This window comes from Phoenix dactylifera, chromosome 5 (genome assembly GCF_051530095.1).
Source record: "Phoenix dactylifera cultivar Ajwa chromosome 5, Ajwa_hap1_PhDact_Kaust_v1.1, whole genome shotgun sequence".
Classification (NCBI taxonomy): domain Eukaryota; kingdom Viridiplantae; phylum Streptophyta; class Magnoliopsida; order Arecales; family Arecaceae; genus Phoenix; species Phoenix dactylifera.
Window position 1 is genome coordinate 26,495,132 of NC_143194.1, and position 26,648 is coordinate 26,521,779.

The 26,648-nt window shown below is 39.2% G+C and overlaps 2 protein-coding genes across 2 annotated transcripts; both read left to right on the forward strand.

Moving 5' to 3' along the window:
- The first annotated feature begins 415 nt into the window (after positions 1–415).
- On the forward strand, positions 416–6,495 carry LOC149753518 (beta-glucosidase 1-like). Its single transcript, XM_089930783.1, has 10 exons — positions 416–1,198; positions 1,320–1,378; positions 2,360–2,435; positions 2,551–2,622; positions 2,716–2,803; positions 3,412–3,655; positions 4,235–4,350; positions 4,451–4,668; positions 4,769–4,800; positions 5,847–6,495. Exons 1-10 carry the CDS (start codon positions 973–975, stop codon positions 6,306–6,308), a joined length of 1,593 nt encoding a protein of 530 aa, XP_089786909.1. The 5' UTR covers positions 416–972; the 3' UTR covers positions 6,309–6,495.
- A 9,631-nt stretch (positions 6,496–16,126) lies between these two features.
- Positions 16,127–20,182, forward strand: LOC149753519 (beta-glucosidase 1-like). Its single transcript, XM_089930784.1, has 9 exons — positions 16,127–16,198; positions 16,314–16,385; positions 16,479–16,566; positions 17,174–17,417; positions 17,997–18,112; positions 18,213–18,430; positions 18,530–18,561; positions 19,513–19,615; positions 19,691–20,182. Exons 1-9 carry the CDS (start codon positions 16,138–16,140, stop codon positions 19,972–19,974), a joined length of 1,218 nt encoding a protein of 405 aa, XP_089786910.1. The 5' UTR covers positions 16,127–16,137; the 3' UTR covers positions 19,975–20,182.
- Positions 20,183–26,648: the final 6,466 nt, after the last annotated feature.

The window sequence follows — 26,648 nt, forward strand, 5'->3', positions numbered from 1 at the left end:
AGCCACCCACCAAGTTGACCAAAATCTCTGTATTTTATAAGCCTTGTTCCCACTTTAGCAAATCTGAACATTTTTTTTTCTTCTTAATTTTTTCTGAAGAAAGAGGAGGGGGACTCGACCACCTCATTTCATTAAGGAGACGAAGCGAAAGAAAAATGGAGGACACGTGTTGAAGACAGAGGGGGTGAAAAGAACAAGTAGGGACTAGGGATAGAAGAAACTACCAGCCCAATGGTAGTTGGAGAGGGAGTCGCTGACGAAGAGGCTAGTTCGATCTTATCCAAAAGCTTGGAAATAGGTGATAGTGTTTATCGAAAGGCAAAAGGCTTTAAGGATCAAGAGTCCAGGATGACATTCTCCGAGAATGTTGTTCGCATAACAAGAAGTCAACCGAAAATATACTTGGTTAAACAAGTTGTACTTGAAATACGACACAAAGCGTTGCATGACCATGCGATGCCTTGCATGTTCCAGCCACGTCAAGGAGGTCTCTCCATGCATATCTTATCTCTCAAAAAACTCACTTCACATGAAATCCCTTTGCTTGCTTGAACTTCCTAGTGATCAGAACCATCGAGACTTCCTTTCACATAAAAAATTTTGTGTGCCATCGAGACTCTTTTCCTAACTTCACTTTGCGTCATACATGGTTACGAGAATATCACGAGGAATTTCCATCCCACTCGAATTCACCCATCACGTACCCCAGCAGACGTGGAGAGAATTTTAAGGAAACCAATAGCTAAAGCGTTGTCGCAGTGAAACAAGATTTCTTCTCCGATTTCTTCTCCGGTAGCTAAGGTGGCTCTACCGATTTTTGTGCGATCTTCCGTAGTTGGACTACTGGTCCAACTCTAAGATGATGGGACCAACTATCTAACTCTATAAAAACCCACCCCACCCCCATCCCCCACCTCAACCCCCACCCCTCCATACCTAGTATTCCTTTCCTCCTCTCCTCAAGCTCTCGCCATGATGAGGTCTCTAGTGCTCCCTTTCTTCTTCTTCTTCTTGTTTGCCTTTGGTTGTTCGGCCTACATCCCGCAGCCCGCTCTGAAGCATGCCCGCCCTCTAAGCCGCTCGAGCTTCCCGGAGGGCTTCGTGTTCGGGACGGCAGCGTCGGCGTACCAGGTGGAGGGTATGGCGCTGAAGGAAGGGCGCGGCCCATGCATCTGGGACACCTTCGTCAAGATCCCGGGTAATATATAAATAGATATAATCATCACACACTCCTTCAAGCCATTACATTGCCTTCCCTTATAGTTTTAGCCCTTTTTTTTTCTGAAGTTCTCTGACGTTTATATATGTACTCGTATCAGGTAATATTGCAGGCAACGCCACCGCCGACGTGACGGTGGACGAGTACCACCGCTACAAGGTAAGAATATTAGCTTTCTTGATCTGATGTTAGCTATAGAGTACTAGCTTTGCTTGTTCTTTGTTCGGTGATAAGATGCAGACCGGTTAGTTCAACTAAAGACCGGTGGAGATGCATTCCCTTTTCTCATCTTCTTTTCCTTTTTGTTTTTCTTCTTTTTTAATGATACTTTTCTCATCTTTTTTCATACAAAAATGTTTGCATATAATTACACAGCAACCTTTTTAATCTAATGAATCAAAACCATTTTTAATCTATGAATGCATATTAGAGATATGTTGACAAACATTATGATTTGTGTGGATAAGGACTATCTTAATAGCTGGATTGGGATATTATTGCCGGTTGTTATATTATTATAAATATCGAGATTAACTGGTAATTGGATGGCCAGAAACCTAATTAATAATTAATTTTATGGAGCTATCACCTGGGGATCAAAGAGCCAGGTCAAGCCCAACCCAAAATCCGCCCAGGTTACATGCTCGGGTCGGGTCAGATCAGGGCCGGTTGGATCCAGCTTCTTTTACCTAAATAATAAGCTTAGCCAGTCGTTAGGCTTACAGTTTTCCAGACCCGGGTGGCACCCAACAGACTCATGTCTGAGCCAAGCTCGTCTTGTCAGCGGCAGAAGAAGCTTTCTGTGGATTGAGATTCTAGAAGTTCTGAAATTTGAAGAGATATATAGGATGTCGATCTAACATAACAAATTTGTGTACGTACAACCATCATTCTTCATGTGACCTTGTTATATGGAGTCACAATTTTGTTAAGAGGGATAAAAGTCGAGTCACATAGGCTGCTGAGTACATGACAATTATCCTGGAAGAGCGATTTAGGCTGGTTTTATAATTCACACAGGGAATCAATTTTGTTTGATTTCTTCGGCATTGTCTTTTATTCTTCTTCTTCTTCTTCCTTTTTCTGTTTTCAATTCCCAAGTAATATTTCAAATTCAAACAACTTGATTGTATGGTGCAGGAAGATGTGGACATCATGAAGAAGATGAATTTTGATGCTTACCGATTCTCAATCTCTTGGTCCCGAATTTTCCCAAGTTTGTGACACAATAATTTCTCATTATTTTCATACATAACTTCATTTTTCAAATAAAAAATAATGCTGCTGTTTCTAAAGAATTTCATCTGATGTATATGGTTCTACTTTTGTAGAGGGAACTGGAAAAGTTAACTGGAGAGGTGTATTCTATTACAACAGACTGATCAATTACATGTTAAAGCAAGGTAAACTCCTGCCTCAATCTAGAAGCCCACATTGAATCAATTCGTTAATTGTCTTGAAAGCTGTTTTAAGCTAATAAATTCTTTGCATATCAGGCATTACTCCGTATGCAAATCTCTACCACTATGATCTCCCACAAGCACTTCAAGATGAGTATCTTGGCTGGTTGAGCCCTAAGATAGTGTAAGTCTCCAGTGTTTCAGCGTCGGATTTATTTGTGGTTCCACTGAACTATATATGCAACTGGCATGCATGCACGCATATATGAAGAGATGCCTGTACCAAGTTATTATGTATGAGTAAGTAGTATACTGTTGTACATATAAAAGATATGCCTATGGTAAACCCCAATCCAGTAACTACTTCAAAAGTAACCATAAAAACAGAATACATCGGAATCTTCAAATCATTGCCTGTTGTTAGTTTTTGCACAGATCTAGATATTATTAACAATGCTGCAAGATTTTGACCGTTATGGTAGTCCTTGAATTCTAATAAAAGTCTGTTTGGATAATTGAGCTGAAAATTTTATTATATTCATAAATTGCGCCGCCAGTACAATAGATCATAAGTTTTGAGATTTTTTTTTCTACTGATGGGACTCAGGCCGGCCCATTAAGTGATTTCTGGATGCTTAGAATATACGTCTAGCCCAGCCTGTAATCTTATGATTTTGCTGATTATACTCATGCAATCTATGAGTCTAATAGAATTTTTAGCCTGATCATTCAAGAAGCCCCAAATCTGTTGAGATTGGTTTGTAATTCTGATCGATCATTTATATCATGCAGGGAGGCATATGCGAACTTTGCTGATTTCTGTTTCAAGATGTTTGGGGATAGAGTGAAAAACTGGTTCACCTTCAATGAGCCCAGGGTGGTGGCAGCTCTTGGGTACGATGATGGCACTCATGCCCCTGGAAGGTGCACCAACTGTTCAGCCGGAGGGAACTCCGCTACGGAGCCTTATATTGTGGCCCATCATCTAATATTATCTCATGCCGCTGCAGTGAAGAGATATCGTGAGAAATATGAGGTAAATGGTCCAAATATCATATATGCTATCGGAGTGAAAACATTTTTTTCTATGCACATAGAATCATAAATAATGCATGCCCATTGATGTAAGCAATATCATTAAAAAAAAATAATAAAATCGATGTCTTTCAAACGCTACCTAAGCATGCCTGGATCTCTTAGTTCAGAGTTATTTATGTTTGCTAGTTCTAATTTAATCATTTTAAATGAATTAGAATTGGTAGGACTACCATTGAGACTTTGGAGAATCCCCCTTCTTATTTCATAATATAATCATACTGAAAGTTTGTTTGACAAGAATAAGATTTATCAGGGACACATTGCTTGAATTTGTCATCAGATACAGAAACATCTTAGGATCAAGAGAAAGATGAAATTTTACAATTCGAACAAAATTTTGTTCGATAAAAAAAATCAGCATGTAATTCTGCTTTCAGAAAATTCATATGTGATTTTTATTTCAGTAAATTTATCATATTAGTTCTTTTATGCTGACTGGTAAACTACTGGTCACTTGGCATGTTAGCTACAATTGATTACTTACTGATACATTTTTTTATTATATTAATATTTACAGGCCCATCAGAAAGGCAAGATAGGAATACTCTGTGACTTTGTTTGGTATGAACCTCTTACCAACTCGATCAGGGACCAGGAGGCAGCTCAGAGAGCTCGAGACTTCCATATTGGATGGTAACACCAAGGCTGAGTTTAGATAGTGAGAAGAAAAAGTAAAAGATACAAGACTTATGAGCTAATAAATTTTAATGAAATCTGATCATTCTGGTGACAGGTTCCTGCACCCTATAATATATGGCGAGTATCCGAAAACGATGCAAGAGATTGTCAAAGAGAGGCTTCCTAAGTTCACCCGCGAAGAAGTTGAGATGGTAAAAGGTTCGATAGACTACGTTGGGATTAACCAATACACATCGTACTACATGGAGGACCAGCCAACGTACTCGCAGACACCAGTTAGCTACTCTGCAGACTGGCATACTCAATTTGCTTGTGAGATCCTTTAAACTCTTCATATTGTAATAAAAAAATTACGTAGTGAAATTTTATCTGTTTCTAAATAACAATTTTTCTTGCTCTCCGATAAATGCAGACGATCGTGATGGTGTGCCAATTGGACCGCGAGTAAGTGTTTATTTAATTTATTTATTGTAGGATTAGAATAATCAGTAAGTTGTTATTTCAGCAAAAGTTGTTATAACCTTATCACATTTATAGTATATTAAATAAATAAAATTAATAAAAAGAATTTTAAGTAAGGTACATTAGCTAATATACATTTATGATTGAAATATGTTTTCAGTTGCTTGCATGCGTTGCTTATATTGTAATCATCTAGAAATAGAATTTTATGTTCATCACTGAGGTTCTAATTTTGGGTTTAGGATAGAAATTATGGAAATGTTTTGTATCTTTGTTCAAGTTAATTTCATCCTAACACTTCATTTGTTTGTTGTATTTAGAAAATATCTATCATTTTAATGTGGATTTTTTTTTTTAAAAAAAAGAAGGTTAGAGTTTAGCTAGGATGTTGGTCCTTGGATGTTAGTTTAATGGGCCACCCTCATTGGCCACGACCTCATTTTTTTCCTGCATCTTAAAGCACCACTCTCCCCATTTTCATTATTTGCTTCTCGTTATTGATATTTAAAAAGAAATAAAAGAAAAGAAATTAATTAGAGAGCGCCTCTTCTCTCCCAAGACCATAGGAGAATGTCACATGGGTATATTAGCTCGATCACTGCTTCTCATGATAGTTTAAGCTTTTGGACTATGATTCAATAATACATGGCACCCTTGAATTTAACCGAGTTCTGTCCTCGGCTTGCATGAACTCTCTCGTGTGGTTTCATAGATTTTTGCATCTTTTCAGTCGAGGGTTTCATAAGTTCTCTTGTAGCTTTTGCAAATCTTTGGGCTAATATTAAGTCTTCACCTACCTGTCTTGGCCCGCTAAACAAATCCCTAGGTCCTCTTCCAATAACTGGATTATATCCAAATTAACCTTGGTTTTATCAGACCATACTATCTCAATTTAATGGTGTAAGGACTGAAGCTTAAATCTTTGCTTTGATAATATTGTCTTAAAATGGTTCTCCACTGAGCATTACTTTGAATTGATATGGCCCAGTCGTGGAGAGTTGATTTTGGACTGTTTTTCATGCATGCAGGCGCACTCTGAATGGCTTTACATCGTACCATGGGGAATGTACAAGGCTGCGACTTATGTTAAGGAGACTTACGGCAATCCAACCGTCATACTAGCCGAAAATGGTATGAGAGATACATCAGACCATCCTCTTCGATCCATAATTACAAGTTCTAATACCGTCATGATACTGATCGCAGGAATGGACCAGCCCGGCAACGGAACTCTTCCTGGGGCCTTGCGCGACACTCAGAGGGTGAATTATTACAAGAGCTACATAACCGAGCTCAAGAAGGCGATCGACGATGGGGCCAATGTGATGGGCTATTTTGCTTGGTCTCTGCTCGATAATTTTGAGTGGAAGTTGGGATACACGTCGAGGTTTGGCCTCGTCTATGTGGACTACAGCACGCTTAAGCGGTACCCCAAGAATTCAGCATATTGGTTCAGGAACATGCTCAAGTTAAGGGAAAGGAGGAACTGATCTTATAGTCAGCGTCAGGACCTGCAGGATTTATAGTTTGCAACTTAGTATAGCAATAGCAAGCTGTTCAAAAAGCTAATGCTATTTAGTGTTTTAGCAGAGAGAGCTTGAATGTCTTTACTTATGCAATCTTGATTGCAGTATGTTTTAGACACTACTGTTAGTTTGCTGTGGCTGCTATATATTGTTACTGCTTTTATATGTCCTTTTCTCTCTCTTACGCACGCACACACCAAACAGCTGGCCCAGGCCCGCAAGACTCATTTCTTAACCAGGCCCGGGAATTATAGGTTGGGCCGATTAATCTGGCTCCTCTACAACACCATTAGTGCCAAAGAGGCGCTGCCCAGAGCACTTCAAAACTTATTATACTTTGACTTTTTTTGATATATTCATACTAGAAATATATGAGTCATCCGTTGTTGCAAAAATTTTAACCTAAAGATCGTTGATCCAACTCCCAGATGGTGAATAAACTCTGGTTCGGGCCAGGCTCACCCAACTCAAAATCTATTTTGAGCAGTGAGATGAGTTGCGTCAACAAAATATTTAATTGATAGTAATTCCAACTTTGATGTCATGAAAATAAAGCAAACTGGATTAAAAATAAGGACATTATCACCAAAAAGTACCTTACACCTAGGTTGGCAATGGAACTAGATTGGGCTTGCTTTTCTTATTTATTGTTTTGCCTAGAGAAATAGAGACTCTTGCGTTTTGATCTATAGTCATTAGCCATAGGCAGAGTTGTGGCATGTGGTCTTTTTTTCCTCATCTCTTTCTCCCGCTCTCACATTCGGGCTTCATTTTTCTTTTTATTTTTCATTCTTTCCTTCTCTATCAAAAAAATAGTCTGCAAATATTGATATCTCCCTTTTGTCCTCTCTCTCTCTCTCTCTCATCAAAAAAAAAAAGAAAAGAAAAAAGAAGGAAAGAAATAAAGCAAAGGCAAGATAATTTCCATGAGAATTTGGAAATGAACTACAAGTTCAAAATTTAATCTTGGAACACAAATGACATTTTTGTCATCAGGGCTTAAGACCATAAACCGTAATTAAACTTGCATATTGCATTGGCATCGCCAATAGGCACCATACATCCAAAATTGTTATCAATCATAGTTATATAACCTAAATGCTCCGCACTTAGAATAGGATTTTGCTGCAAATCTTTTTCTTCCGAAGAAAAGTTTGAACGCCACTAATCCAACGCTCTCTAAAGACTGATCATCTATTTGCAATCGGACAGCAATCTTACTTTCATCAGAATCTTATTTAGTTATCAATCCCACCTTCACCTAAAAGTTGCCTGCTGGATGTCAGTGATTCCTGACACGATCGACCTTTCCTCTACGAGTCTAAGTGAAGAAGGCAATCAAACCTATCCGTCCTACCCAACTCAATACATAGCTTAATATTTTATCTCACCCATCTTCACCTAATAGTGCTACAAGTCTATTATTTAGATTATATTATTAAATAAGAAAGAAATATATCGTTTCAAATTCTGCATATCATACTTTATGATTAAAATATTCTTAGTATCTCTCTTAATAAACATCTATGAAAATTTGTTGAAGACGTTATATATATAATCACCTAAATTTATTTCTGTCTTCATCCTTATTTGCATAATTATCGTAGAAATCCCATATTATTTAGATTTTATTTTTTAAAATAAAAATCTATGTCTTATCTGCGTCTCCAATCTTTTAATGTTTTTCAACGGACCTATGCAGGCTTATATATAGTTTCGAATAACATTTTTTTAACTAATTATTCAATATACAACGTATATAAACTAGAGGAAACTATGGACCGGTGGTTGTTACGGCACCAATCCCCAGCTCCGAAGGTTAAGTGGTGTTTGGCAGCAGCACTGCATATATTATCTCCAAAATCTGGCAAGAAACTCAAATAGAGCTATATCTTTCTGATTGGTGGGGTTCTTGTTTCAGCACTAAAATCCAGCAGGAAGACTTCTAAGTCTCCTCAATCCATGACCAAAGCTGCTACAATTATCATCCACCTCATTACACAACCAATAATTGATCCAACTTTTTTTCTGCTTTATCAAATCTTTCATCATTACGGCGGCACTCTAAACAATCTTTCATTATTTTTAGTAGCGCTGCTGGCGAGCAGAAAGCAGTGGAAGGCCAGCAAACATCTTCTTTTTTTTTTTTTCTTTTGAGGGACACAGGAGGCAACAAATGCTACCCTCTGTTTATTGAAGGCTGAAAGGGTTACAGAAGAAGGTTGAAAGAATACAAGAGTGGGAAGAAAGCAAAAGAACATAGTATAGACGGAGAGTGGAGAAGAGAAGGGCAGGAAACTTCATCTTGATCTTTCTGCTGCTGACAAACTTTGAGCACTTGATGCTGCTACAGGTGTTCGAGTCCCGAGTCGATCACTTTTAAGGTCCATATCCTATTCTTCTGCACTCTGTTATCCCCCTTTAGCGGCGCTGCCTGACATAAATGGCTTAGGCCCTGTTTGGAGGAGCTGTTAGTAGTAGAGCTTTTAGAAGTAGAGCGGTTGGAAGTAGAGCTGTCTAAACAAAGCGTTTATAAAAAGATGTTTGCTGCTTGATAACTACATTTTTAAATTGCTGTGGCACTTTAACATGTATTTGGTAAACAAACCGAGAAAGTACTTTTATGTGACAAAATGACCATAAAGGATATTACCAGTATTATACAATAGAGCATAATAAAATATAATATGTATTAATACATAAATATATAATATGATATAATATTAATGTAATGTAATATATTATTATTATAATATAGTACTATAACATTATGTATTATAGAATAATGATTGAATATAATATTAAATTATTTAACATAACATATCAATGTATTATGATATAATGTAATATAATATTATATTTATAGTATAATACAATAATAAATATATAAAATATTATAATTATTAGTGTAAATTAATTTTTCATCCTTCTAATTACCATTTATCTCTCTAACAAATTTTCTAGCTAGATAATAAAATTGATTAAATAATTACTAATATTTTTATTTATTTATTTATTTAGATCAGATTTTTTGTCATTCACTCATTATTTTATTTATTTTATTTATTTATTTATTATTTTATTTTATTGAAATATAGAAGGGTCGCCGGCCATGGGTGGTGGCCGGCATGATGGCTGCCACCGTGGGCAGCCACGAGCTCCCAAAACAAAAAAAAAAAAAGAAGAGAAAGAAGGAACAGAGGCGGCGACGTTGAGAGGAAGAAGAAGATAGAGAGGAAGAGGGAGAGGATGGGTGAGAGAAGAAGAGGTGGGATGAGGGTTTTGGAGAAAAAAGTGAGATTTAAATGGGGGTAATTTGGTCCAAAAAACAGCACCCGGTAAAGCTGAAAACAGCATTTTCAAAAAGCTCCAAATTGGAGCTTGTCCCCAAAAGCTGTTTTCAGCTTTCCGTAAAAACTAAAACAGCTTTCAAAAATTTTTACCAAACACAATTTTTATTTAAAAATACTTTTGAGTACTTTTTGGCCCTCTAAAAGCTCTCCCAAACAGGACCTTAAGCATTGCCAAAATTATTGAACTTCTAGTAGGCTTTTGCGAAGGTTTCACGGCGTGTTGGCATCTTATCAGTACCTGGAGCTAAATTGAGCGGCAATTTGCGGCAATATTTTTATATTTGTTTACTTTTCATCATGCTGGGTGCTTTAGGTACGGCCATTGAGACAATAGATCAGAATAATTAGGCTTTAGATACAACCATTTCGAAAATCCACACACACACACAAGTTTCCACTACAGAATTTAGCTACACAAGTAGTTTGTTCTTGCTATGCAAATCCAGTGGAGAAATAACAATGACGACCAAAAATTAATCTTATTTTAGGGCCATCATTGCGCTTTTCCTTTCATTCTTACTATAGATTTTATATCCCTTCGTTCAAGCCCCGGTGTTCTCGTTGGGTTAAGAATTCAAATTCATTTTAAATTTAATCACAAACACCAGGATCAGTCCTAATGGACTCGTGCTACAGTGTTTCATAGTCTACATAGATTATGGCCCGGATCCGCTCTGATACCATTTATAACAATCCAGAACTTTATCCAAAATGGCTAACCGGAAGATATTATTTAAGTTTCTTGATCCAATAAAAGTATACAAGATCTACCTAGCGAAGAACCGATGTGGGACTACATATGCGCTCGCAGAGGTCCTCATAATGATCATCTTAAAGACTACAGCAAAACATCCAATTATCAACACTTCAAATCATTCACATGCCTATCCATGCAAGAAACAAATGAACCCCACTCCGGCAGCGAATAAAAGCTTTTCACATCCAAGAAAAGAGCAAAATAGACACCGAAAATCCCTACATTAAGAACTAATAGCTTCTTACTTTCTACCATAAAACGCACCATTCATCACAAAACCTCTCCATCACCCCAGATGACCTAAAATACAAGTTCATAAAAGACCACGCCCACTACTTTCCCTCACATGATAGAGCAGGCGTTTGGGTTGTCATCGCTGAAGAGTGATGTAAACTGCTCCTCAGGTGCACCGGGGCTCGGCACGGCTTGGTCCACATTGCGGACAAACCCGGAGGGGGCCCTCTTGTCGTACGCCTGAGCTGCGTAAGGGTAGTAGACCAGATTGTAAGGGACGTAAGGCCAGAATTCCACCCTCTTCCCGGGGCTCTTCACCTTGTTCAGGACCTTCTTTGGCTCCGCATGGCCGGTCACGGTCACCCTGCTCTGCTTTCGGTTCAGAATGCATGAGACTACTAACCATCCATCCACAAGTAATGAATTATCCAGATTAAAAGAAAATCCAGTGGAATTCAACCCAAAAAAAATATAGAACATAAGACAGATATTATGACATCCATCAAAAAATTAGAACCTAAACTAGTTCATTCTATTACTATCTCCACATAAAATGGTGGTCTAGAACTTATAATATTGTGAAACATTTCCTTCAAGAATCATTAGATTCAAACTGTAAGAGACCTGTATGTATCCACAAGGGTGAAATACCTTATGGTTTGAGAGGATGTGCGATTTGATTAGAGATTTCTTCGACCTGCATATCCCACAAAATTCGCAGTAATAGCGCTTGATATCCCTAAAAACGGCCCTCCTCTCTGACCTCTGACCTCTTCAGCCTCGCTTGCCACCTCGCCAGCCGAAGCTTGAGATTCTACAGTGACCATCTAGACTCCAAAAACCAGGGAACCAGTCAGGCGCATTCAATTCCATCAAATGATTGCTCATCACGTAACATGAAATAATTTAGTTCATTCAATTGTAATTTGAAATACAAATTTTTATGAAACAGGATTCTTAGCCTGGAAAAGTAAATCAGTTGAATCTATAAAGAGGTTTGCAATTCTTTCGCCAGAGGAAGATCAAGCGATAAACAATAGATTAAATATGAGCAATTATCGGATTTATGGAATAATTCTCAAACAAAAAAGACAAGCAACAACTTCATACACCCCTAACAACGAAACAGCATTAAATCTCATTCAAAGTGGTTGACAATTCTATGATATCGGGTAAGGAATTTATAAAAACCTACAAATTGCATAAAAATTCAACAAAAAACAAGATAATCGAGAAAACACCGAAAGAAGTCAACATGGGTAAGCTAAAAAAATTACTAAATTTTGCATCTTCGATTGAGAGAAGATGAGATAACAATTAGGATCTCTAGCTTACCCTCTCCGCCGTGGAGAAGAAGGCCAAGATGAGATTAGGGCTTCGAGGCCAGGCGAAGACAACGGTGGGAGATCGAGCGCACGCGCCCGCGATGGGAGAGAGAAGATCCCAAGTCCCTGCCAGAAGACAATACGAACCCCTTCCCCTAGGGTTTAGTTTGCCCTCGGTGATAAAGGGGAGGACAAGAGCAACGCAACGCATCAAGCAGACGCAAGTTTTGCCGGGTCCAGAACCGGCCCAACTTAAGTAGCCTAATATAGAGAGTTTTTTTTTTTTTTTTACATGAATACCCGTCTAAAAATTTAAATTTACATGAATATCTTCTTAAAATTTATATTTATTTTTGTATCCTTATAAACACTGTTTTTGTACAAATGCTTCTAATATAACAATTCTTCTAACACCATTAATAAAGACCATAATTATTTTAATTAAAAATAAAATAAAATATTGAAATGATTTTTTTTTTTTGTCTCCCATCGCGATTGCCTTATAAATGTTTTTTTTTTTAACATCCATCCATTAAAGATATTTTAGTCATTTTAATTTGAAACTTTAATTTTTTAACGGCATTAGATGGCGTGGGTATATATATATGCATAAATAAGGATAAAAAAAGATAGAGTAGAAAAACAAGTGTTTTACAAGGGTATATGTGCAAATATAAATTTTGGAAGGGTATTTATACAAAATTTAATATTTAGGAGGGTATTCATGCAATTTTTTTTTTTATTTTTTAAGACTTAGACCGGACCTAAACAGAAGATAGTGGTTGGAAGAGATGAGAGGGGCCACCATTTCAAACCCGAAAACCACACCGAGTAATCATGTTGGATTATTTTTCTTTAAAAAGTTAAATAATTTAGATTCTTGCAATATAAACTAATGGCATCAGTCACACTTTTAACGGTCGAATAATCGAGATTCGTGCAAGATAAACCAATAGGCAACAATGATAAATTTAATAGCTTTGTGGTTAAGTGACGAAAAATGCGTGCATGGTAGTACCTTGAGCATACATAATAAGGGCTTGGTAACTTGGCAATTCAACTAGCTCTCACTGAATCCTCTTATACCTTATGGCACAGGAAACTCTTCAGCATGAATCGAGCGCTCCGTAGCATGAGTCTTGAATAATTAGTTTACTCCTTGATTTATAAAATTACAAAGCCGTTCAAAGGAACAAGGAATTTACATAGCTTGTTTGTTAGCCTGGTCGTCTTTATGTAATCTCAAGTCTCTCTTTCCCCCCATTACTTGTAAACACATGCAAGAGTAAGTGTAAACGATGATGATCTGTACGTAATAAATGCATATTTCCAAAAGTTTTCGTCTTATCTAAGATCTTAGCAGAAATATCGATTTATATATTTTTGCATCAGCATTTAATAATACAATACAAGAAGCTTATGGTGACCACAATCGAGGATGGGACGGAGATTGGGAAAGCTCCGATTTTATCTAGGTATACGTACGTGCCATAGCGACCGCATGGGATTAGATCTCAAGCAACCCAAATCATCGTTAAATTCTTTATCACTGTCGCTAGTTACGATGCTTGCAATGTTTCCTGCTGTACAGCTAATGATTTGATCCAACTAATTTCTTGAAATGATAAAAATTTACATAATTTATCAAGATTTTTATATCAGCGTCGTTGTCCTACCGATAATGAGAGTAATCTCTCCTCTTTACTTTTTTTTGCTCAAGCTTCCAACTCAATTGATATAATCTGGTATCAGCCACCCACCAAGTTGACCAAAATCTCTGTATTTTATAAGCCTTGTTCCCACTTTAGCAAATCTGAACATTTTTTTTTCTTCTTAATTTTTTCTGAAGAAAGAGGAGGGGGACTCGACCACCTCATTTCATTAAGGAGACGAAGCGAAAGAAAAATGGAGGACACGTGTTGAAGACAGAGGGGGTGAAAAGAACAAGTAGGGACTAGGGATAGAAGAAACTACCAGCCCAATGGTAGTTGGAGAGGGAGTCGCTGACGAAGAGGCTAGTTCGATCTTATCCAAAAGCTTGGAAATAGGTGATAGTGTTTATCGAAAGGCAAAAGGCTTTAAGGATCAAGAGTCCAGGATGACATTCTCCGAGAATGTTGTTCGCATAACAAGAAGTCAACCGAAAATATACTTGGTTAAACAAGTTGTACTTGAAATACGACACAAAGCGTTGCATGACCATGCGATGCCTTGCATGTTCCAGCCACGTCAAGGAGGTCTCTCCATGCATATCTTATCTCTCAAAAAACTCACTTCACATGAAATCCCTTTGCTTGCTTGAACTTCCTAGTGATCAGAACCATCGAGACTTCCTTTCACATAAAAAATTTTGTGTGCCATCGAGACTCTTTTCCTAACTTCACTTTGCGTCATACATGGTTACGAGAATATCACGAGGAATTTCCATCCCACTCGAATTCACCCATCACGTACCCCAGCAGACGTGGAGAGAATTTTAAGGAAACCAATAGCTAAAGCGTTGTCGCAGTGAAACAAGATTTCTTCTCCGATTTCTTCTCCGGTAGCTAAGGTGGCTCTACCGATTTTTGTGCGATCTTCCGTAGTTGGACTACTGGTCCAACTCTAAGATGATGGGACCAACTATCTAACTCTATAAAAACCCACCCCACCCCCATCCCCCACCTCAACCCCCACCCCTCCATACCTAGTATTCCTTTCCTCCTCTCCTCAAGCTCTCGCCATGATGAGGTCTCTAGTGCTCCCTTTCTTCTTCTTCTTCTTGTTTGCCTTTGGTTGTTCGGCCTACATCCCGCAGCCCGCTCTGAAGCATGCCCGCCCTCTAAGCCGCTCGAGCTTCCCGGAGGGCTTCGTGTTCGGGACGGCAGCGTCGGCGTACCAGGTGGAGGGTATGGCGCTGAAGGAAGGGCGCGGCCCATGCATCTGGGACACCTTCGTCAAGATCCCGGGTAATATATAAATAGATATAATCATCACACACTCCTTCAAGCCATTACATTGCCTTCCCTTATAGTTTTAGCCCTTTTTTTTTCTGAAGTTCTCTGACGTTTATATATGTACTCGTATCAGGTAATATTGCAGGCAACGCCACCGCCGACGTGACGGTGGACGAGTACCACCGCTAAAAGGTAAGAATATTAGCTTTCTTGATCTGATGTTAGCTATAGAGTACTAGCTTTGCTTGTTCTTTGTTCGGTGATAAGATGCAGACCGGTTAGTTCAACTAAAGACCGGTGGAGATGCATTCCCTTTTCTCATCTTCTTTTCCTTTTTGTTTTTCTTCTTTTTTAATGATACTTTTCTCATCTTTTTTCATACAAAAATGTTTGCATATAATTACACAGCAACCTTTTTAATCTAATGAATCAAAACCATTTTTAATCTATGAATGCATATTAGAGATATGTTGACAAACATTATGATTTGTGTGGATAAGGACTATCTTAATAGCTGGATTGGGATATTATTGCCGGTTGTTATATTATTATAAATATCGAGATTAACTGGTAATTGGATGGCCAGAAACCTAACTAATAATTAATTTTATGGAGCTATCACCTGGGGATCAAAGAGCCAGGTCAAGCCCAACCCAAAATCCGCCCAGGTTACATGCTCGGGTCGGGTCATATCAGGGCCGGTTGGATCCAGCTTCTTTTACCTAAATAATAAGCTTAGCCAGTCGTTAGGCTTACAGTTTTCCAGGCCCGGGTGGCACCCAACAGACTCATGTCTGAGCCAAGCTCGTCTTGTCAGCGGCAGAAGAAGCTTTCTGTGGATTGAGATTCTAGAAGTTCTGAAATTTGAAGAGATATATAGGATGTCGATCTAACATAATAAATTTGTGTACGTACAACCATCATTCTTCATGTGACCTTGTTATATGGAGTCACAATTTTGTTAAGAGGGATAAAAGTCGAGTCACATAGGCTGCTGAGTACATGACAATTATCCTGGAAGAGCGATTTAGGCTGGTTTTATAATTCACACAGGGAATCAATTTTGTTTGATTTCTTCGGCATTGTCTTTTATTCTTCTTCTTCTTCTTCCTTTTTCTGTTTTCAATTCCCAAGTAATATTTCAAATTCAAACAACTTGATTGTACGGTGCAGGAAGATGTGGACATCATGAAGAAGATGAATTTTGATGCTTACCGATTCTCAATCTCTTGGTCCCGAATTTTCCCAAGTTTGTGACACAATAATTTCTCATTATTTTCATACATAACTTCATTTTTCAAATAAAAAATAATGCTGCTGTTTCTAAAGAAATTCATCTGATGTATATGGTTCTACTTTTGTAGAGGGAACTGGAAAAGTTAACTGGAGCGGTGTATTCTATTACAACAGACTGATCAGTTACATGTTAAAGCAAGGTAAACTCCTGCCTCAATCTAGAAGCCCACATTGAATCAATTCGTTAATTATCTTGAAAGCTGTTTTGAGCTAATAAATTCTTTGCATATCAGGCATTACTCCGTATGCAAATCTCTACCACTATGATCTCCCACAAGCACTTCAAGATGAGTATCTTGGCTGGTTGAGCCCTAAGATAGTGTAAGTCTCCAGTGTTTCATCGTCGGATTTATTGGTGGTTCCACTGAACCATATATGCAACTCGCATGCATGCACGCGTATATGAAGAGATGCCTGTACCAAGTTATTATGTATGAGTAAGTAGTATACTGTTATACATATAAAAGATATGCCTATGGTAAACCCCAATCCAGTAACTAGTTCAAAAGTAACCATAAAAACAGAATACATCGGAATCTTCAAATCATTGCCTGTTGTTAGTTTTTGCACAGATCTAGATATTATTAACAATGCTGCAAGATTTTGACCGTTATGGTAGTCTTTGAATTCTAATAAAAGTCTGTTTGGATAATTGAGCTGAAAATTTTATTATATTCATAAATTGCGCCGCCAGTACAATAGATCATAAGTTTTAAGATTTTTTTTCTACTGATGGGACTCAGGCCGGCCCATTAAGTGATTTCTGGATGCTTAGAATATAGGTCTAGCCCAGTCTGTAATCTTATGATTTTGCTGATTATACTCATGCAATCTATGAGTCTAATAGAATTTTTAGCCTGATCATTCAAGAAGCCCCAAATCTGTTGAGATTGGTTTGTAATTCTGATCGATCATTTATATCATGCAGGGAGGCATATGCGAACTTTGCTGATTTCTGTTTCAAGATGTTTGGGGATAGAGTGAAAAACTGGTTCACCTTCAATGAGCCCAGGGTGGTGGCAGCTCTTGGGTACGATGATGGCACTCATGCCCCTGGAAGGTGCACCAACTGTTCAGCCGGAGGGAACTCCGCTACGGAGCCTTATATTGTGGCCCATCATCTAATATTATCTCATGCCGCTGCAGTGAAGAGATATCGTGAGAAATATGAGGTAAATGGTCCAAATATCATATATGCTATCGGAGTGAAAACATTTTTTTCTATGCACATAGAATCATAAATAATGCATGCCCATTGATGTAAGCAATATCATTAAAAAAAAATAATAAAATCGATGTCTTTCAAACGCTACCTAAGCATGCCTGGATCTCTTAGTTCAGAGTTATTTATGTTTGCTAGTTCTAATTTAATCATTTTAAATGAATTAGAATTGGTAGGACTACCATTGAGACTTTGGAGAATCCCCCTTCTTATTTCATAATATAATCATACTGAAAGTTTGTTTGACAAGAATAAGATTTATCAGGGACACATTGCTTGAATTTGTCATCAGATACAGAAACATCTTAGGATCAAGAGAAAGATGAAATTTTACAATTCGAACAAAATTTTGTTCGATAAAAAAAATCAGCATGTAATTCTGCTTTCAGAAAATTCATATGTGATTTTTATTTCAGTAAATTTATCATATTAGTTCTTTTATGCTGACTGGTAAACTACTGGTCACCTGGCATGTTAGCTACAATTGATTACTTACTGATACATTTTTTTATTATATTAATATTTACAGGCCCATCAGAAAGGCAAGATAGGAATACTCTGTGACTTTGTTTGGTATGAACCTCTTACCGACTCGATCAGGGACCAGGAGGCAGCTCAGAGAGCTCGAGACTTCCATATTGGATGGTAACACCAAGGCTGAGTTTAGATAGTGAGAAGAAAAAGTAAAAGATACAAGACTTATGAGCTAATAAATTTTAATGAAATCTGATCATTCTGGTGACAGGTTCCTGCACCCTATAATATATGGCGAGTATCCGAAAACGATGCAAGAGATTGTCAAAGAGAGGCTTCCTAAGTTCACCCGCGAAGAAGTTGAGATGGTAAAAGGTTCGATAGACTACGTTGGGATTAACCAATATACATCGTACTACATGGAGGACCAGCCAACGTACTCGCAGACACCAGTTAGCTACTCTGCAGACTGGCATACTCAATTTGCTTGTGAGATCCTTTAAACTCTTCATATTGTAATAAAAAATTACGTAGTGAAATTTTATCTGTTTCTAAATAACAATTTTTCTTGCTCTCCGATAAATGCAGACGATCGTGATGGTGTGCCAATTGGACCGCGAGTAAGTGTTTATTTAATTTATTTATTGTAGGATTAGAATAATCAGTAAGTTGTTATTTGAGCAAAAGTTGTTATAACCTTATCACATTTATAGTATATTAAATAAATAAAATTAATAAAAAGAATTTTAAGTAATATGTACTTATCTAGTAATACATTTATGATTGAAATATGTTTTCAATTGCTTGCACGCGTTGCTTATATTGTACTTATCTAGAAATAGAATTTATGTTCGCCATCAAGGTTCTAATTTTGGGTTTAGGATAGAAATTAAGGAAATGTTTCGTATTGTTGTTAAACCTAATTTCGTCCCATCACTCCATTTGTTTGTTGTATTTAGAAAATATCAATCATTTTAATGTGGATTTTTTTATATAAAAAACAAGGTTAGAGTTTAGTATCTTGGTCCTTGGATGTTAGTTTAACGGGCCACCCTCGTCATCCACCACGTCATTTTTTCCTGCATCTTAAAGCACCACTCTCCCCATTTTCATTATTTGCTTTTTGTTATTGATATTTAAAAAGAAATAAAAGAAAAGAAATTAATTAGAGAGAGCCTCTTCTCTCTCAAGCAGAAGTGAATTAACCATAGAAGAATGTCACATGGGCCCATTAGCTTGATCACTGCGTCTCATGATAGTTTAAGCTTTTGGACTATAAGCCAATAATACATGGCACCCTTGAATTTAACCGAGATCTATCCTCGGCTTGCATGAACTCCCTCGTGTAGTTTCATAGCTTTTGCAAATCTTTGGGCTAATATAAATGGATTATATCCAAATTAACCTTAGTTTTGTCAGACCATACTATCTCAATTTAATGGTGTAAGGACTGAAGCTTAAATCTTTGCTTTGATAATATTGTCTTAAAATGGTTCTCCACTGAGCATTACTTTGAATTGATATGGCCCAGTCGTAGAGAGTTGATTTTGGACTGTTTTTCATGCATGCAGGCGCACTCTGAATGGCTTTACATCGTACCATGGGGAATGTACAAGGCTGTGACTTATGTTAAGGAGACTTACGGCAATCCAACCGTCATACTAGCCGAAAATGGTATGAGAGATACATCAGACCATCCTCTTCGATCCATAATTACAAGTTCTAATACCGTCATGATACTGATCGCAGGAATGGACCAGCCCGGCAACGTAACTCTTCCTGGGGCCTTGCGCGACACTCAGAGGGTCAATTATTACAAGAGCTACATAACCGAGCTCAAGAAGGCGATCGACGATGGGGCCAATGTGATGGGCTATTTTGCTTGGTCTCTGCTCGATAATTTTGAGTGGAAGTTGGGATACACGTCGAGGTTTGGCCTCGTCTATGTGGACTACAGCACGCTTAAGCGGTACCCCAAGAATTCAGCATATTGGTTCAGGAACATGCTCAAGTTAAGGGAAAGGAGGAACTGATCTTATAGTCAGCGTCAGGACCTGCAGGATTTATAGTTTGCAACTTAGTATAGCAATAGGGAAAGGAATAACTGATCTTATAGTCAGCGTTAGGGCCTGCAGGATTTATAGTTTGCAACTCAGTATAGCAATAGCAAGCTGTTCAAAAAGCTAATGCTATTTAGTGTTTTAGCAGAGAGAGCTTGAATTTCTTTAATTACTTGTGCAATCTTGATTGCAGTATGTTTTAGACACTACTATTAGTTTGCTGTGGCTGCTATACGTTGTTACTGCTTTTATATGTCCTTTTCTCTCTCTTAAGCGCGCACACACCAAACAGCTGGCCCAGGCCCGCAAGACTCATTTTCTTAACCAGGCCCGGGAATTATAGGTTGGGCCGATTAATCTGGCTCCCCTACGTGCCAAAGAGGAGCTGCCCAGAGCACTTCAAAACTTGTTATATTTTGATTTTTTTTTTTGATATATTCAGACTAGAAATATATGAGTCATCCGTTGTTGCAAAAATTTTATTCTAAAGATCGTTGATCCAACTCTCAGATGGTGAATAAACTCTGGTTCGGGCCAGGCTCACCCAACTCAAAATCTATTTTGAGCTGTGAGATGAGCTGCGTCAACAAAATATTTGTTGTTTAATTGATAGTAATTCCAGCTTTGATGTCATGAAAATAAAGGAAACTGGATTAAAAATAAGGACATTATCACCAAAAAGTACCTTACACCTAGGTTGGCAATGGAACTAGATTGGGCTTGCTTTTCTTATTTATTGTTTTGCCTAGAGAAATAGAGACTCTTGCGTTTTGATCTATAGTCATTAGCCATAGGCAGAGTTGTGGCATGTGGCCTTTTTTTCCTCATCTCTTTCTCCCGCTCTCACATTCGAGCTTCATTTTTCATTCTTTCCTTCTCTATCAAAAAAATAGTCTGCAAATATTGATATCTCCCTTTTGTCATCTCTCTCTCTCTCTCTCTCTCATCAACAAAAAAAGAAAAAAAGAAGGAAAGAAATAAAGCAAAGGCAAGATAATTTCCATAAGAATTTGGAAATGAACTACAAGTTCAAAATTTAATCTTGGAACACAAATGACATTTTTGTCATCAGGGCTTAAGACCATATACCGTAATTAAACTTGCATATTGCATTGGCATCGCCAATAGGCACCATACATCCAAAATTATTATCAATCATAGTTATATAACCTAAATGCTCCGCACTTAGAATAGGATTTTGCTGCAAATCTTTTTCTTGCAAAGAAAAGTTTGAACGCCACTAATCCAACGCTCTCTAAAGACTGATCATCTATTTGCAATCGGACAGCAATCTTACTTTCATCAGAATCTTATTTAGTTATCAATCCCGCCTTCACCTAAAAGTTGCCTGCTGGATGTCAGTGATTCCTGACACGATCGACCTTTCCTCTACGAGTCTAAGTGAAAAAGGCAATCAAACCTATCCGTCCTTCCCAACTCAATACATAGCTTAATATTTTATCTCACCCATAGTGCTACAAGTCTATTATTTCGTTATATTATTAAATAAGAAAGAAATATATCGTTTCAAATTCTGCATATCATACTTTATGATTAAAATATTCTTAGTATCTCTCTTAATAATCATCTACGAAAATTTGTTGAAGACGTTATATATATAATCACCTAAATTTATTTCTGTCTTTATCCTTATTTGCATGATTATCATAGAAATCCCATATTATTTAGATTTTATTTTTTAAAATAAAAATCTATGTCTTATCTGCGTCTCCAATCTTTTAATGTTTTTTCAACGGACCTATGCAGGCTTATATATAGTTTCGAATAACATTTTTGATGGGGACATCAGAGCCCTTCATCCAGATGATCCTGAGCCCCCGGATTGAGCCAGACTCGTTTATTTGCATATTTATTTTATTATTTTATTTTTTGGCTTATTTGCATTCTAGGGTTTATTTGTGGTTTATTTTATTTCTGGGCTTATTTGCATTTTAGGGCTTATTTGTGTTATTTGTGGGTTCATTAGGATTTATTTCTGTGTAAGGGGGGTTTATGCAAGTTGTGTATTTGGGCCCTATATATAGGGAACTATTTTCATGATTAGGGTTTAATGAATGATTAAGAATTTTTTTTCCCTACGTTCTTTCTTCTCTTCTTCTCCTCTCCTTCTCTATTCTTCCTGCGTCTCCACAACCTCTTCTTCCTTCTCCTTCTCTTGTTCTTCCTTCTTCTCCTCTTCCCCCGCACTGGTGCTACATCAACTTGGTATCAGAGCAACCGGTTTTGCTTCTATTGCCAAAGCCCCGATCCGTCAACAGTTTTTCTTTCCCTCGGTTACCATCAACAACAAGAACAGACCCCTTCCCTCTGTCAGTCCGCTCACCAAAGAAAAAAAAAAAAAAGGATCACTGCCGAGTCTGTGAAGGCCCAGATCGACAGCCATCCACATCCGACCCCCCCTCTCTCTCGGTCTGTGTCTTCACCAGAGCAAAAAAAAAAAAAAAAAAGTTCTGCAGCCGAGAGAGAAGAAAGAGCCACAGCCCCTGCACCAGACTCTCCTTCGCGTCTCTCTGACTTGATCCATCAGTCGCCGCCGCTGCCCAGTGAAGGCCCGAGCCCACCGTCGGAGGAGCCAAATCCCACCACCCGTCGCGCCCACGGCCGCCTTCACCCCGCGCACAACGTCAGCAGCGCCACCAGCTCGCCCGCGCCGCCCACGGCTGACCCGTGGCAAACCCGGGAACGCCAGCCATCCCCCGCTGCAGGTCACGGAGCCGCAGCCGTGACTGCCGACGCGTCACCGGAAGCGCCGCCGGCCGGAGCCCGTGACCGGCCCCGCCCGCCGCCATAGGTCCCAGAGCCCCGGCCACCGCCATCGCCGTGAAGATCGGAGCCTTCTCCCGAAACCATCGGGAGGTTGAAGAAAACAAACCTAACGGGTAAGATCCAAACCCGTTACCCATTTCTCTGCTAGCCCGGATCCATTCCAAAAAAAAAAAAAAAAAAATACACGTGCCTTGCACGTGAGGAACTAACGGGTTATCGGAGCGGTTCACGCCCGACAACCCGAATCCGACCGGATCCAAGGTTATAACAACACACGTGATCTCACGTGTCTCAAAAAAAAAAAAAAAAAAAGAAGTCGGATCACGTGACCTGCACGTGTTTCCCCTCAAAAAAAAAAAAAAAAAAAACAACCTCTGTTCTGCCGAAAAGGAAACCCTAGGGTTTCCACCGTCCCCTTCGCCGCCGTCGCCGAGCTCCGCCTGCAGCGCTGCCTCTGGCCGCTCCGCCTTTCCTCCTCGCCGCCGTCGTGCCACCCCTTCGCCGCCGTCGCCGAGCTCCGCCTGAAGCGCCACCACCAGCCGCTCCGCCTTTCCTCCTCGCCGCCGTCGTGCCAACCCCATTTCCGCCGCCTCGCCGAGTCTGCCGCCGCTCATCTTTCGCGGCAGCCTTCTCTCTGCCGCTCCATCTCTGTTGCGCCACCTCCGCCGGGCTCCGTCTCCACCGAGCCTCGTCCGCCGCCGCCGCCGTGTCCGCCTTCACTGCGACCCGAGGACGTCTCCCGTGAACAACACCGGACCCACGCCATCCTCGCCACCGCCACCCCGAGCACCACCACAGCACCTCCCCGACTTCGGCCGCCATCCCAACCGTCGCCTCCCTCATCTGCTCTCCCCCTTGGCCATCCATCTTTCCCGCACGAACCAAGGCCCCAGCCGCTCTTGCTTCTGTACTGGCCCAAGCCCGTGCGCCATCAATTGAGCGCGACCCAAGCCCAAGCGGCTGCAGGTCCGATCTCAGGCCCAAACCAGATTGTTCTTCAGCCCATTTCAACAGCCCCGGAAGCCTTGTGCTGTAGATGCAGGTCCATAACTCCAGCTAGCTCTGCCCGGCGCCAACTTCGTGTCCGAGACTCCACGAGCAGACGATTCTGGTTGACTGCATCCGCCACAGGTGATAGGTTTCTACTTTTTCTGGCTTGTTCATTTAATTATGTTCTAGTTCTCTTGCATGATAGCCATATTTTGAAAACTTATATTGCTGTTATAATTCAGAACATTGAACCTCTCACTTCCGAACCCGTCCTATTACCCTTTAAATCTTGACATTAAATTAGCACACCCTAGTAACAGGACGTTTCTCAACATTATTCGATCATATTGATTTAGGATCAGAACAACTGTACTACTTGATTGCAATCTAATTTCTTAAATTGAATAATCTTAATCCTTAATTCTGAATAACCGAAGTAAAAATCAGCAACATTTAAATTTAAGCTATTATTGTGAAGACTTGCTGATTTCTGAAATCATAATAGATTGCATTAGTAGGTTGTCCTGCATCAAATTTGGTCCTACATCATAGTTATTAGGGTTTCATTAGTGACACTGCATTTCACATCATCACCCAGTGTCATCATTGCATGCCAACCTGTAGTGATATGGAGTACTATCTCAATCAACCTAAAACCCCTGTAGCTACCATGAATTCCGACATTTTGAGGTCTATCTTAGAACAGATCGTTGCCATACGGGCTGGATACAAAGAATTCAGACAAGAGATCCGTGAGCTCGTGCAACATTCTAGGACCCCTAAATCGCCAACCCCTGTTACAGCCCAACCTAAAATCGGTTTGGTCGCACCACCTGTAGTCCTTCCCTACTCTCCTAGGCACCAAACCCAATACTCTAGGTGTCAACAATTCGGCTATATAGCGCCCCAATGTTCCACTAAGACCTACCCGATTACTGAACCAGAAGTTAGGAACCAAGAGGCCGAATATGTCGAAGAAGTCTATGAACCAAATATAGAAGACTATGAAGAAGACTTTGAAGACGAACCTACAGAATTAGACTTTGTCCAAAATGATTCCCAAAGGGAGACTAGTGATCTAAGTACAACCAAGCCACTTCACATCACAACTGTGGAAGAGGTAGTGACAGATATTGAGAGCCAATCATCTGAATTGGCACTTGTAGCTAAAGTTACCCATACGGAGTCCAACCTTGAACATTCCCCGGTAGTAGTTTCCCTTCTAGAGGAGTTTCATGATGCACTCCCTGATGATCTTCCGGATGCACTTTCTCCAATGCATGATATCCAACGCGCAATCGATCTAGTTCCCGGAGCATCTCTGCCCAACCTTCTACATCATAGGCTCAGACCGAATGCATATGCTAGGACCTGAAATTTAATGTTACCGACAGTTGAGTTTGCATGTAATAGTTCGGTTAACAAGTCCATAGGTATGAGTCCATTCGAAGTAGTGCATGATTACAAACTTAGGCAACCCATAGACCTGTTTTTCATGTCTCATCAGTATAGAGTCTTTGAGTCTGCACAATCAATTGTATCACATCCACATTCATTGCATCGAGAAATCAGCAATTGTAGTCACTTTAATAACTTAAAATATAAATCCTTTGCTGATTTACACAGACGTTATAATGAGTTAAGTGAAAGAGATTACATCATGATAAGAATTAGGTTTGAACGACTTTCTTCGGAAACGTTTAAGAAATTGCAAATTTGTAGTGCAGAACAGTTCAAAATCTTAAAGAAAACCAGTTCGAATGCATATGTTGTGGATCTTCCTGATGACTATGGGATTAGTGCGACATTTAATATTGAAGATTTAGTCCCATACAAAAAGATAATATTCCTGCCTTCTGACCCCTTTATTGATATACCTGCCTATGTTGGATACCCTGCCCTATTACCTGCTGTTGAGCCACCACCTCCCAAATTTCATGCACGCAGAGAACAAATAGAACATATATTGGATGAGCAGGTTATTTCAAGCAGGAACGGTGGTTACCAACGTTACCTTGTTCGGTGGAAAGGTCGACCAAAGTCTGATGTGACGTGAATTTCTAAAGCACAGTTGCAGCGCATTGACCCCGATCTTCTGGAGCAGTACGACAGCCGGCCAGACATGTACTCGACGGGGTCGAGTTTTTCTCACCCGGGAGGAGTTGATGGGGACATCAGAGCCCTTCATCCAGATGATCCTGAGCCCCCGGATTGAGCCAGACTCGTTTATTTGCATATTTATTTTATTATTTTATTTTTTGGCTTATTTGCATTCTAGGGTTTATTTGTGGTTTATTTTATTTCTGGGCTTATTTGCATTTTAGGGCTTATTTGTGTTATTTGTGGGTTCATTAGGATTTATTTCTGTGTAAGGGGGGTTTATGCAAGTTGTGTATTTGGGCCCTATATATAGGGAACTATTTTCATGATTAGGGTTTAATGAATGATTAAGAATTTCTTTTCCCTACGTTCTTTCTTCTCTTCTTCTCCTCTCCTTCTCTATTCTTCCTGCGTCTCTACAACCTCTTCTTCCTTCTCCTTCTCTTGTTCTTCCTTCTTCTCCTCTTCCCCCGCACTGGTGCTACATCAATTTTTTAACTAATTATTCAATATACAACGTATATAAACTAGAGGATACTGTAACATGAGCCGATTCGGAAACTATGGACCGGTGGTTGTTACGGCACCAATCCCCAGCTCCGAAGGTTAAGTGGTGTTTGGAAGCAGCACTGCATATATTATCTCCAAAATCTGGCAAGAAACTCAAATAGAGCTATATCTTTCTGATTGGTGGGGTTCTTGTTTCAGCACTAAAATCCAGCAGGAAGACTTCTAAGTCTCCTCAATCCATGACCAAAGCTGCTACAATT